The sequence below is a fragment of the Oncorhynchus keta genome, chromosome 36 (genome assembly GCF_023373465.1).
Source record: "Oncorhynchus keta strain PuntledgeMale-10-30-2019 chromosome 36, Oket_V2, whole genome shotgun sequence".
NCBI classification, from domain to species: domain Eukaryota; kingdom Metazoa; phylum Chordata; class Actinopteri; order Salmoniformes; family Salmonidae; genus Oncorhynchus; species Oncorhynchus keta.
This window is the reverse complement of record NC_068456.1, coordinates 4,466,843-4,479,720: the sequence shown is the minus strand read 5'-3', so window position 1 is coordinate 4,479,720 and position 12,878 is coordinate 4,466,843. Positions and strand designations below refer to the sequence as shown.

Below are 12,878 nucleotides of genomic sequence, written 5' to 3'. Positions count from 1 at the left end.
CAGAGCGACTTACAAATTGGTGCATTCACCTTATGACATCCAGTGGAACAGCCACTTTACAATAGTGAATCTAAATCTTTTAAGGGGGGAGAAGGATTACTTTATCCTATCCTAGGTATTCCTTAAAGAGGTGGGGTTTCAGGTGTCTCCGGAAGGTGGTGATTGACTCCGCTGTCCTGGCGTAGTGAGGGAGTTTGTTCCACCATTGGGGGGCCAGAGCAGCGAACAGTTTTGACTGGGCTGAGCGGGAACTGTACTTCCTCAGTGGTAGGGAGGCGAGCAGGCCAAGGACGGCACGTTCAAGAGTTTTGGAGAGAAAAGAAAGAAGGGATACTGGTCTGTAGTTGTTGACATCGAAGGGATCGAGTGTAGGTTTTTTCAGAAGGGGTGCGACTCTCGCTCTCTTGAAGACGGAAGGGACTTAGCCAGCGGTCAGGGATGAGTTGATGAGCGAGGTGAGGTAAGGGAGAAGGTCTCCGGAAATGGTCTGGAGAAGAGAGGAGGGGATAGGGTCAAGCGGGCAGGTTGTTGGGCGGCCGGCCGTCACAAGACGCGAGATTTCATCTGGAGAGAGAGGGGAGAAAGAGGTCAGAGCACAGGGTAGGGCAGTGTGAGCAGAACCAGCGGTGTCGTTTGACTTATCAAACGAGGATCGGATGTCGTCGACCTTCTTTTCAAAATGGTTGACGAAGTCATCTGCAGAGAGGGAGGAGGGGGGGGAGGGGGAGGAGGATTCAGGAGGGAGGAGAAGGTGGCAAAGAGCTTCCTAGGGTTAGAGGCAGATGCTTGGAATTTAGAGTGGTAGAAAGTGCGTTTAGCAGCAGAGACAGAGGAGGAAAATGTAGAGAGGAGGGAGTGAAAGGATGCCAGGTCCGCAGGGAGGCGAGTTTTCCTCCATTTCCGCTCGGCTGCCCGGAGCCCTGTAAACAGTAGCTATAAAAGGGATTGAGTAGGCTGCATAGATTTCATGACTAGAAAATCAAAAGATGCATTCATTTTTTTTCTAAATGGAAATTTGCTGTCATAAATGTTAGCAACAACTGCGCCTTTGTGGGATGCGTGGGGGATATGGTCACTAGTGTAACCCGGAGGAGATGGCCTCATTTAACACAGTTAATTCATCAGGCTTGAGCCATGATTCAGTCAGGCCAATCACATCAAGATGCCTTGGAAGTGAGGGATCTAACATAAAGTAACCCTATTTTTCAATAATGACAGGAATGGAGGAGGTCTTTATAACAGTGAGATTGCTAAGGTGAACACCGCCATATTCTGTTTTGTTCAACCTAGATTGAGGCACAGACACGGTCTCAATGGGCATATCTGAGCTGACTACATTGACTGTGCTTGTGGCAGACTCCACTAAGCTGTCAGGCTGGCTGACATGTATTATGAAATATGTTGTAAAATGTATTTTGATGTTTAAAAAGGGTGTTATAATGTGTATTACTGCCTTAATTTTTGCTGAACCTCAGGAAGAGTAATGGGGATGCATAATAAATACAAATACAAATCCTTGCCTAAACGAGGCCAGTACAGGATGTCTGTAAATAGGGATCCTTTTTGCAAAACAGTTAATGCTCATTAAATTGCAAGTGTTTGCCAAATTAACACTTCTCTCTTGCAATTAAGCCAGGCGAACGATACACATTTTAGCCCGATCTACCAGCTCCCAATCACCTTCCCAGCGCATTTTTCCAAATCAGAATAAATCAGAGCAAACCCTGAGTAAAACGTAATGCCGCAGACCGTAAAGTGTAAGCACATAGGCATTTACAGAGAGTCCCGATCGTTTTCAAACCTGTTGAATATATTCTGGCTCAAATCAGCCATTATTGACCAAATGTGAACAGTGCTCAGAGCAGATGCGAGGCATGTCCCACCGTCAGCCAAAACTATAGTTTGTTAACAAGACATTTGTGGAGTAGTTGAAAAAACAGTTTTAATGACTACAACCTAAGTGTATGTAAACTTCTGACTTCAACTGTATATATACATACATAAACATTCATACATATACACATATATACATACATACACATACATATACACATACATATACACATTTCTTTTAGAATATACATTTATTGTTCCCTGCAAACCCTACCACACTTCCCCCAAACGGAGAAAACTAATAAACAATAACACTTTAGCTTCTACCTTCAGTTTATACATTAGTATATAGTATATGCCATTTAGCTGACGCTTTTATCCAAAGCGACTTACAGTCATGTGTGCATACATTCTACGTATGGGTGGTCCCGGGAAACGAACCCACTACCCTGGCGTTACAAGCGCCATGCTCTACCAACTGAGCCACAGAAGGACCACAATTTTACAGACACAATCTATTTTACAATAGTTTGTTTGTTTTTAGTCCTTCCTCTATTTCTGATGTCCATCCCGTTTGATTTCTATTTGTAACTGTGCTATTTCGCAACATTTCTGAACCTATATACATTTTACAAACCCCGTATGTTTTACAATGGTTATCTTGTTGTTATTAGTCCCACCCTTCGGCTCCATTCAACCCCTCCCATCTATCTCTTAACACAATCCAATTTGGATTTCTATTGGCCATACATTTTTCAACTGTGCTGTGATGCTTCACAAAAGTACTGAACCCCTCTATTCTCATAGCTTCTATAGATTGTAAATTAAAGATAAACATTTTTGCTAAAATAATTATTATATTATTGATTGATTGACTATGGCTTTTCAAATCACCCAGTATTGCTATCTGCAGCGTTAGTTCTAGTTAAATGTTGCGATTCTTCAGCCATTCCTGGACTTGTGACCAAAAACAAGCTACATATGGACAGTACCAAAATAAATTATCTAATGACTCTGCCTCCTCACAGCAAAATCTGCAGAGCTGGGAAGATTGTATCCCCCATATATATAACAGTGTTTTGGTTGCAAGAATGTTGTATAATCATTTAAATAATCTGGAATCTGGCATTGTTTTGCATGTCAATTCACAATCTACAGTGCCTTGCGAAAGTATTCGGCCCCCTTTGCGAACTTTTGCCACATTTCAGGCTTCAAACATAAAGATATAAAACTGTATTTTTTTGTGAAGAATCAACAACAAGTGGGACACAATTATGAAGTGGAACAACATTTATTGGATATTTCAAACTTTTTTAATTAACAAATCAAAAACTGAAAAATTGGGCTATGTACAGCTGCAGCGATCGGTTAGCTGCTCAGATAGCTGATGTTTAAAGTTAGTGAGGGAAATGTAAGTCTCCAGCTTCAGCAATTTTTGCAATTCGTTCCAGTCACTGGCAGCAAAGAACTGGAAGGAAAGGCGGACAAAGGAGGTGTTGGCTTTGGGGATGACCAGTGAGATATACCTGCAGGAGCGCATGCTAGGATGGGTGTTGTTATCGTGACCAGTAAGCTGAGAAAAGGCGGAGCTTTACCTAGCATAGACTTATAGATGACCTAGAGCCAGTGGGTCTGGCGACGAATGTGTAGCAAGGGCCAGCCGACTAGAGCATACAGGTCACAGTGGTGGGTGGTATAAGGCGCTTTGGTAACAAAACGGATGGCACTGTGATAGACTACATCCAGTTTGCTGAGTAGAGTATTGGAAGCTATTTTGTAGATGACATCGCCGAAGTCGAGGATCGGTAGGATACTCAGTTTTACTAGGGCAAGTTTGGTGGCGTGAGTGAAGGAGGCTTTGTTGCAAAATAGAAAGCCGATTCTAGATTTGAGTTTGGATTGGAGATGTTTGATATGAGTCTGGAAGGAGAGTTTACAGTCTAGCCAGACACCTAGATATTTGTAGTTGTCCACGTATTTTAGGTCAGAAGAGTAGTGATGCTAGTCGGGCGGGCGGGTGCGGGCAACGAACGGTTGAAAAGCATGCATTTGGTTTTGCTAGCGTTTAAAAGCAGTTGGAGGCCACGGAAGGAGTTTTGTATGGCATTGAAGCTTGTTTGGAGGTTAGTTAACACAGTGTCCAAAGAAGGGCCAGATGTATACAGAATGGTGTAGTCTGCGTAGAGGTTGATCAGGGAATCACCCACAGCAAGAGCAACATCGTTGATATTTACAGAGAAAAGAGTCGGCCCGAGAATTGAACCCTGTGGTACCCCCATAGAGACTGCCAGAGGTCCGGACAACAGGCTCTCCGATTTGACACACTAAACCCTGTCTGCGAATTAGTTGGTGAACCAGGCGAGGCAGTCATTTGAGAAACCAAGGTTATTGAATCTGCCGATAAGAATACGGTGATTGACAGAGTCGAAAGCCTTGGCCAGGTCGATGAAGACAGCTGCATAGTACTGTCTTTTATCGATGGCGGTTATAATATCGTTTAGTACCTTGAGCGTGGCTTAGGTGCACCCATGACCAGCTCGGAAACCGGATTGCACAGCATAGAAGGTACGGTGGGATTTGAAATGGTCAGTGATCTGGGTCTAGAGTGTCACCCCCTTTGAAGAGGGGGATGACCGCAGCAGCTTTCCAATCTTTAGGGTCTATGTCCCCGTCAGGCCATTTTATTGGTAAATTACATGGTAATGTAAAAGTTGCATTTTTTTTGTGATCCATTACGTAATATAGTACACTAATAATCATTTTAATCCAGAGAGGTTAGCTAAAGTTTCTAGATCCTCTATGAGGCTGTGGAGGAATTCTAATTGTGATTTTAAAAGAAAACATAAATCATCAGTTTACAATGACACCTTTGTTTTTAAGCCACTGATTTCTAATCCTTTAATATTATTGTTGGATCTAATTTTAACAGCTAACATTTCGATGGCAATAATAAATAGATATGCCATTAGTGGACAACCTTGTTTTACTCCTCTTGACAGTTTAAAACTTTCATTATTTACTATTTTACACTTGGGTTACTATACCCATACCCATTTTATAAGAGATTCTCCAAAATTGGAGAATATTTCATAGTATTCTATTGTTTCCAGTACTTGTCTTGTATTATCTCCAATGTATCGTCCATATAAAAACCTATCTGATTAGGATGAATAATGTCTGACAATACCTTTTTAATTCTATGCACCAAGCATTTAGCTAGAATTTTTGCATTACAACACTGAAGTGCCTCCAATTGTTGAAATGGACTGGATCTTTATATATAGCACTTTGATCCTGTTTCAGTAATAATGAAATCAGACCTTTTTGTTGCGTGTCCGATAATCTACCATTTATATAGGAGTTGTTAAAACATGCTAATAATGGTCCTCTGAGTATATCAAAAAAACGTTTGGTATACTTCCACTGGTATGTCATCCAGCCCTGGAGTTTTCCCAGCCTTAAAGGCTTTAATTGCATGAAGAAGTTCCTCCTCTGTAATTTGGCCTTCACATGTATTTCTGTACAGATGTTAATTTTACATTATTAATTGGAAAAAAATCCATAAAATTAGCTTCGGTTAGTGGATGTAGGAGACTGAAACGAAAACATATTCTTAAAGTACTTTACTTCCTCTTTCAAAATATAATTTGGTGAATGATGCGTGACTCCATCATTAGTAACAAGTTTCCCCCAAACATCTTTGCTAGCATTTCTATATTGAAGATTGAAAAATTATTTTGTGCATTTTTCTCCATATTCCATCCAGTTCGCTTTATTTTTACACGGGATCTTTCTTGAATAAGTTCCTCCATTTATTTAGATTTTTCCTCTAACTTATTCTGTTCCTCTATTGCACAGTTTTTATGACTCTCTAACTGTACTGTTAGTCCTTCAATTTCCTTTGTTAATATGGACTCTTTTGATCAAAATTGCTTTTGTTTTATAGATGTGTACTGAATTGCATGGCCTCTAAAAGCACACTTAAAAGTGTCCCATACAATAATGTGATCTGCTGTACCTATGTTAAGTCGGAAAAAGTCAGTTATAAATGATTCTGTCCTAGTTATAAACAAGTTATCATCCAGTAGGCTTTGATAAAATGTCCAATATCCTCGCCCACGTAGAAATTCTGTAAGAGTAATATATATGCCAATTATGTAATGATCCGACCGCATTCTGTCCCCTTTCAACACTTGTTTTCACTTTTGGTGCCAGAGAGAATGACGTGTGTAGTTTTATTAGACACGTTTAAAAGATTGACATCAATCTTTTAAACTTGACTAATAAAATTGAAACATTTTCATGGTGAGTGAGCATTGCGCTGGTTCCTGTCCACGAGATGGTAATCAAACATTTTTAAAGAAGTAAATCAGTCAATCAATCAATCAAATTTATTTATATCGCCCTTCTTACATCAGCTGATTTCGCAAAGTGCTGTACAGAAACCCAGCCTAAAACCCCAAACAGCAAGCAATGCAGGTGTAGACGCACAGTGGCTAGGAAAAACTCACTAGAAAGGCCAGAACCTAGGAAGAAACCTAGAGAAGAACTAGGCTATGAGGGGTGGCCAGTCCTCTTCTGGCTGTGCCGGGTGGAGATTATAACAGAACATGGCCAAGATGTTCAAATGTTAATAGATGACCAGCAGGGTCAAATAATAATCGTCGAGGGTGCAACAGGTCAGCACCTCAGGAGTAAATGTCAGAGCATCTCTACTGCTCCTGCTGTCTCTAGAGAGTTAAAAACAGCAGGTCTGGGACAGGTACCACGTCCGGTGAACAGGTCAGGGTTCCATAGCCGCAGGCAGAACAGTTGAAACTTGAGCAGCAGCATGGTCAGGTGTACTGGGGACAGCAAGGAGTCATCAGGCCAGATAGTCCTGAGGCATGGTCCTAGGGCTCAGGTCCTCCGAGAGAAACAAAGAAAGAGAGAGAGAAAGAAAGAAAGAGAAAAAGGGAGAAAGAGAGAGAGAATTAGAGAGAGCATACTTACATTCACACAGGACACCAGATAAGACAAGAGAAATACTCCAGATATAACAGTCTGACCCTAGCCCCCGACACATAAACTACTGCAGCATAAATGTTGGAGGCTAAGACAGGAGGGGTCGGGAGACAGTGTGTCCCCCCCCCCGTCCGACGATACCTCCAGTCAGGGCCAAACAGGCAGGCCACTTTGCCAAAGCACAGCCCCCACACCACTAGAGAGATATCTTCAACCACCAACTTACTCACCAACATCCTGATACAAGGCAGAGTATAGCCCACAACCCAAGGGGGGTAAACTGTAAGCTGTTTTCTTGTTCTCTGGATTAGGATCAAATTAGGATCAAATACTAAAGTAGGTTGATACGTTTTTGGAATTTCTAAAGTGTGTGTGTATATTCGTGGTTAATTCCTTTTTTAATTAGACAACGTGAAAACGGACAGTGGGGTTATACATTGAGTGTACAAAACATTAATAACACCTGCTCTTTCCATGCCAAAGACTGACCAGGTGAAATCTATGATTCATTATTGATGTCACTTGTTAAATACCCCTCAATCAGTGTAGATGAAGGGGAGGAGAGGTTAAATGGGGATTTTTAAGCTTTAAGACAATTGAGACATGGATTGTGTATACAGTATGTGCCATTCATAGGTTGTATGAGCAAGACAAAATATTGAAGTGCCTTTGAACAGGGTATTTCAGTAAAGAAAACATTTTTTATAGAAGAATATAAAATTACGTTTGACAACCCTCTTGGTAAGCTTTTAATTGTTTACCTTTTCTGGTGATGAAGACATGGACGTCTCATGGTATGGTGGGGTATGTAAAATGGGTCAACATGTAGCCCCAATATCTCCTGAATATCTTGGCATTCAGGTCGAAAAAGTATCTTTCTGACCCCTTCTCCCATGGACAAACATGTATGGAAAGTTTTGCTTAAATTAATAGGGATGCTGTCAAAAAGGGATTGAATCAAATGTATTTACCTTAACTGTTCTTAACTGTCCAAATACTATTGCAAGTTCAAAACTTTGTTGTACATTTGTAGTTAAAATAATGCTATGTTTTGTGCATATACCAGTATGCATAGTTTTTTCTGCCCAAAATGTAGTGGTTTAACTTGTGGTTTTGGTATATCCCAGGTTGATGATATCCTTCACTATGGACAAATCCATCTACACGTGGACAGGGTACATGTATGCAGTGCTGCTTATCCTGGTGGCCATCTTTCAGTCTCTGTTCCTGCAGCAATACTTCCAACGCTGCTTCGTCCTGGGGATGAAAGTCAAAACAGCCATCATGGCTGCTGTGTACAAGAAGGTACGTGTTACTGTCTTGCACTTGTGTTCCTCGAGGATCGGGGTTCAACCCCCCTGGCTTCCTTGATCTAACAGTGACGTAAATGTGACAGAGATTTTGTATTTGTATTCATTACGGATCTCCATTAGCTGCTGCCAAGGCAAGTCAATCTCTTCTCTACTTTGAGAAGTATTGAAGTTATTGATGTTAGCTCTTATTGTTATTGATGTTAGCTCCCCGTGTATATTTAAGGGCCAGAGATTGGAAAGAACAGAGATACGACTATTTTGTACCATCTCATATAGGAGCTTAACAATCTGCTGTTATCTATGCATTCCAATATACTGTCTTTCTCTCTAAAGCTATCAATGAGTTGATGAGTGCTTATGGGTGCTTATGGGATAGGATGGGAGGGAGTGTGGGATTATGTGTGTGATCTAGCCTGCTCAAAGACGTGTTATTACTCTTTAGTAACATTTCGTTCAACTCTCCCCCTCCATCCTGCTCTCTATCCTCTTCCATTTCTATCTCCTTCCCCCCTCTCTCCTCTTTCGCTCTCTCCTCCCTCTCCTCCACTCTAACTTATTTCCCCTCATCCCTCTCTCTCCCCTCTTTCCACATCTTCCTTCACTCCTCCCCTCTCTCCCCCAGGCTCTGGTCGTATCGAACGACGCCCGCAAGGAGTCGACGGTCGGGGAGACGGTGAACCTGATGTCAGCCGACGCTCATCGATTCAACGATGTCATTAACTTCATCCACCTGCTGTGGTCGTGCCCACTGCAGATAGCGCTCGCTATCGCCTTCCTATGGATAGAGCTTGGGCCTGCTGTACTGGCTGGATTGGCTGTCATGGTCCTCATGGTGCCCATCAATGGTCTGCTGGCCAACATGTCCAAGAACGTTCAGGTTAGGAAGGGGGAGAGGGGGATGAGAGGGTGGAAAAAGGGGAGGGAGAAGGTTGGGAAGAGGGAGGTAGATCCTCATAGTTCATAGTTCTCGTGCATGGTGGCCATCAATGTTCTGGAGGAGGAATAACAAGAGTGAGGGGAGGATGGGGGAGGGAGAGGCTGATGTGTTGGACTGGAAGTCTCAGGAGTCTCTGGAGTTTGAGTTCGGGACAGGCCAGCCCCTGGAATTTTCTACAATATTATCATACTTGAATTGCTCTCCACTGTGCTAAATCTAAATGGCGAAGCTTCAACAACATGTATTCTACATTAACTTATCTGTTTCTGGGGTTATTGGGCGTATGCGTTAATGAACTGTCATCAACAGCAGTTAGTGCAAAACCTTCTTACCTCACGTTCCCATTTCTATCTGTGTCTCTATTTTCAGATTGAGAACATGAGGTACAAAGACAAACGGATGAAAATCGTGAACGAGATGCTGAATGGCATCAAGGTATTAGCTTGAATACTAATAAGGTTCAATATACCTAATTAAAAGTATGCTAGCGCAATGGTGTGTGCTTGTCCTACTTCATATCTACAGTTTCCTTCATCCCAGCGCTAAACAGTGCATTTGACTATATATCTTAGAGATATTCTGTCAACAGTACATTATTAAGAGTACTTGAGGTAGAGGCCAATCTAAAGGCCAATCTCCCCTCCCACTTTCCAGATCCTGAAGCTATATGCATGGGAACCATCATTCCAGAACCAGGTGATGGGGATCAGAGAACAAGAGCTGGTGGTCATGAGGAAGTTTGCCTACCTCTCCTCCATCTCCACCTTCGTCTTCTCCTGCGCCCCCGCCCTGGTGAATACTGAGATAAATGGAGAGAGAGAGAGACATACACACACACACACACACACTAACCCGTGTATGTCTCCAGGTCTCCTTGGCAACCTTTGCAGTGTTTGTAGCAGGGGACTCAGAGAACGTTCTGGATGCAGGGAAAGCCTTCACCTCCATCTCTCTTTTCAACATCCTGCGCTTCCCTCTGGCCTTCCTGCCCATGCTCATAGCTGCAATGGTGCAGGTAGGACAGCACACACTCACGCATGCACGCACACACACACATACGTCCACACACATGCACACACATCTTACATTTTTATTCAAGTCTAAATGGCTTGTTTTTAGTTAATTTCGCTTACCCCAAAAATGCATTTACTTCAAGATAAATTGTATTGTATGAAGATATTCTGACTTGTATCAAAACATTTTTTTGGTTCAAATAAGCAAAATTATATACCAGTGCAGGAATATATATATTAGCTTGGTAAAACACACACACTCCCTAAATACACCTGTGTGTTTGTCCCTCCAGACCAGTGTTTCTAAGAAGCGCCTGGAAAAGTTCCTGGGAGGAGACGACCTGGACACCAACATCGTGCGTCACGACCCCAGCTTCAGTAGGTCAAGGGTCAAATGTCACACACTTTGAGCGAATGGAATGGCATCAGACACATGGAAACCATGTTTGTTGAAGTATTTGATCCCATCCCACCGACACCGCTCCAGCCGTTAACATGAGCCCGTCCTCCCCAATTAAGATACCACCAACCTCCTGTGCCTCAAACGTGTGTCTATGTCTGTTCCCAGACACAGCCGTGAGTGTCTGTAATGGAACCTTCGCTTGGGAGAAACACGCTGAACCTGTTCTCAAAAAGTGAGTTTCTCTCCTCTATGGGTGCGTGTCTGTTTTAACAGAGAAGTCATATCAAATCAAAGTTTATTGTCATATGCTCTGGATACAGCGTAGTGTACACAGTACAATGAATTGCTCAATTTCAGTTGAACCTCTCCTGTCAGTACAGCAGCAATTAAAAGTATTAAAAAAAGCATCAAATAAATACTCAGATATGCATTGAGAGGTGTGGCTTTTGCAATCATCACCTCTGCTTTGTTAAACGTGTTGTGTGTGTCCGTGTTTGTGCGTGTGTGTTTGTGTGTGTGTGTGTGTGTGTGTGTTAGTGTGTCATTGGAAATTAAGCCCGGCAAGCTGGTAGCAGTGGTGGGAGTGGTGGGTTCTGGGAAATCGTCTCTGATATCAGCAATGCTGGGAGAGATGCACAGCTCAAAGGGCTTCATCAATGTACAGGTAACACACACACACGCACGTCATGCAGGTAATAATAATCATAGTATTTACTGCTTTTATCCTCACATTAAATACTCAAATTTCTCAGTATGACCTATTTTAAAAATAATGATTGATATGACAATAAATGACCAGTGAAATGTATTGTTTTTAACATGGTCAGCCATAGTAGTATGGCTTCCCTGGTTCAAATGAGGGTTGAGCTCCTTGCTCAAGGGCAACAACGACAGATTTGTCACCTTGACGGCTCAGTCATTTCAAACTCGCGACCCTTCGGTTACCGACTCATTGCTCTAACTGCTAGGCTACCTGCCTTTGGTTAGATACAGTGCTTGACGAAACTCACAACTCTGGTCCAAGTTGACGATCTGCAGCCTCACAGTTAACCTTTCCAATGTAAGAACGCTGGGAAAAAGTATGATTGTGCACGCTGCAGATCGATGGAACCGTTTGCCAGTGATGTGAATGGAATTGGCTGCACCTCCTTGTTTGGATAGTGAAGCTTACATTTTAAACGTGTCTCTATACTCCAGCCCTTTGGAATTGAGATCAAAATGTTTTATATGAGGCCACAGTACAGAATGTCACCTTTTATTTGAGGGCACGTTCATACATATCTGTTTAACCGTTTAGAAATGAAAGCTCTTTATGTATCTACTCCACCATTTGAAGAAGTCTTAAGTATTTGGACAAATTCACTTATAGTGTATTAAAGTAATCAAACGTTTATTATTTGGTCCCATATTCCTGGCACGCAATGACTATATCAGGCTTGTGATTCTGCAAAGTTGTTGGATGCATTTGTAGTTGGATTTAGTTGTTTGGAGTTAAGTTCTGCCCAATAGGAACTGAATTGTGAATGATTAAGAAAAATTCCATGAATAACAGTGAGGAGTGAGAAAGTTACAGAGGCTGCAAAAACAAAACATGCTAACATCTCACCATTCCTCATAACAGGGGAGGTTAGCATTTTTGGGGGGGCATTCACACTCATATAGGTCTACTGTATAAGGCCAAACATTGTCAATAAGCAATATTAAATTCACCATTGATTAGACCTAAAAAAGTAATTAATTTCAATCAAATTCTAATAAAAAGAAACAACAACTTGTTTTAAATAGGCTATGTCTAATTACAGTTACAGGCACCATAATTGTTTCCCAAGGGCATAGGACATTCAAATCACATTTATTAGGCCTAAGACAACGATGACTGTGGAACTTTTCACAGGAGCTGGGAAATGATCCAATATAAAGAGAAAGGGGGAATGTCCACTCCCTGTTACGGCTCCCAAATATTGATATGGACAGTAAGTGAGCTTTGCCACGTGAAAAGTAAACAAACAGGCAAATATAGCCTACAAATAGATTCAGAACCACAGACAGCGATTGGAATACCCTCGATTTGACAGTTAGGTCCAACAGAGGGAAGTGGAAGATGTGTTGTTTGACAAAACTAGTCTTTTTAAATAACTTGTTGTTCCTAAACAGGCTTCCTACAGTCACTGACACCTTTCATGCAATGGGCATTGCACATAATGAGTCCAAACACTTCACAGAAGCTGGACAAAAATTATGTCCAATTTAAATTAAAAAGGGGTATGTCTGACAGTTTTGCTCCTTGTGATATTTTTAGTCATTGTGTCCTCCTCCCAGAGCGCTAAGAACCTTGGCGTGATCCTGGACAACACCCTGTCGTTCTCAACTAACAT

General features: G+C 41.9%; 1 protein-coding gene across 1 annotated transcript in view; it reads left to right on the top strand.

The window, feature by feature from the left end:
- The window catches only part of abcc2 (ATP-binding cassette, sub-family C (CFTR/MRP), member 2), a 67,773-nt gene that overhangs the window by 16,376 nt on the left and 38,519 nt on the right, over positions 1–12,878 (top strand). Inside the window, exons 9-16 of the mRNA XM_035753883.2 lie at positions 7,965–8,142; positions 8,773–9,027; positions 9,457–9,522; positions 9,742–9,879; positions 9,956–10,102; positions 10,394–10,478; positions 10,669–10,735; positions 11,041–11,167. Of these exons, the coding sequence (XP_035609776.2) occupies positions 7,965–8,142; positions 8,773–9,027; positions 9,457–9,522; positions 9,742–9,879; positions 9,956–10,102; positions 10,394–10,478; positions 10,669–10,735; positions 11,041–11,167 (1,063 nt within the window). The remainder of the gene's footprint in view (positions 1–7,964; positions 8,143–8,772; positions 9,028–9,456; positions 9,523–9,741; positions 9,880–9,955; positions 10,103–10,393; positions 10,479–10,668; positions 10,736–11,040; positions 11,168–12,878) is intronic.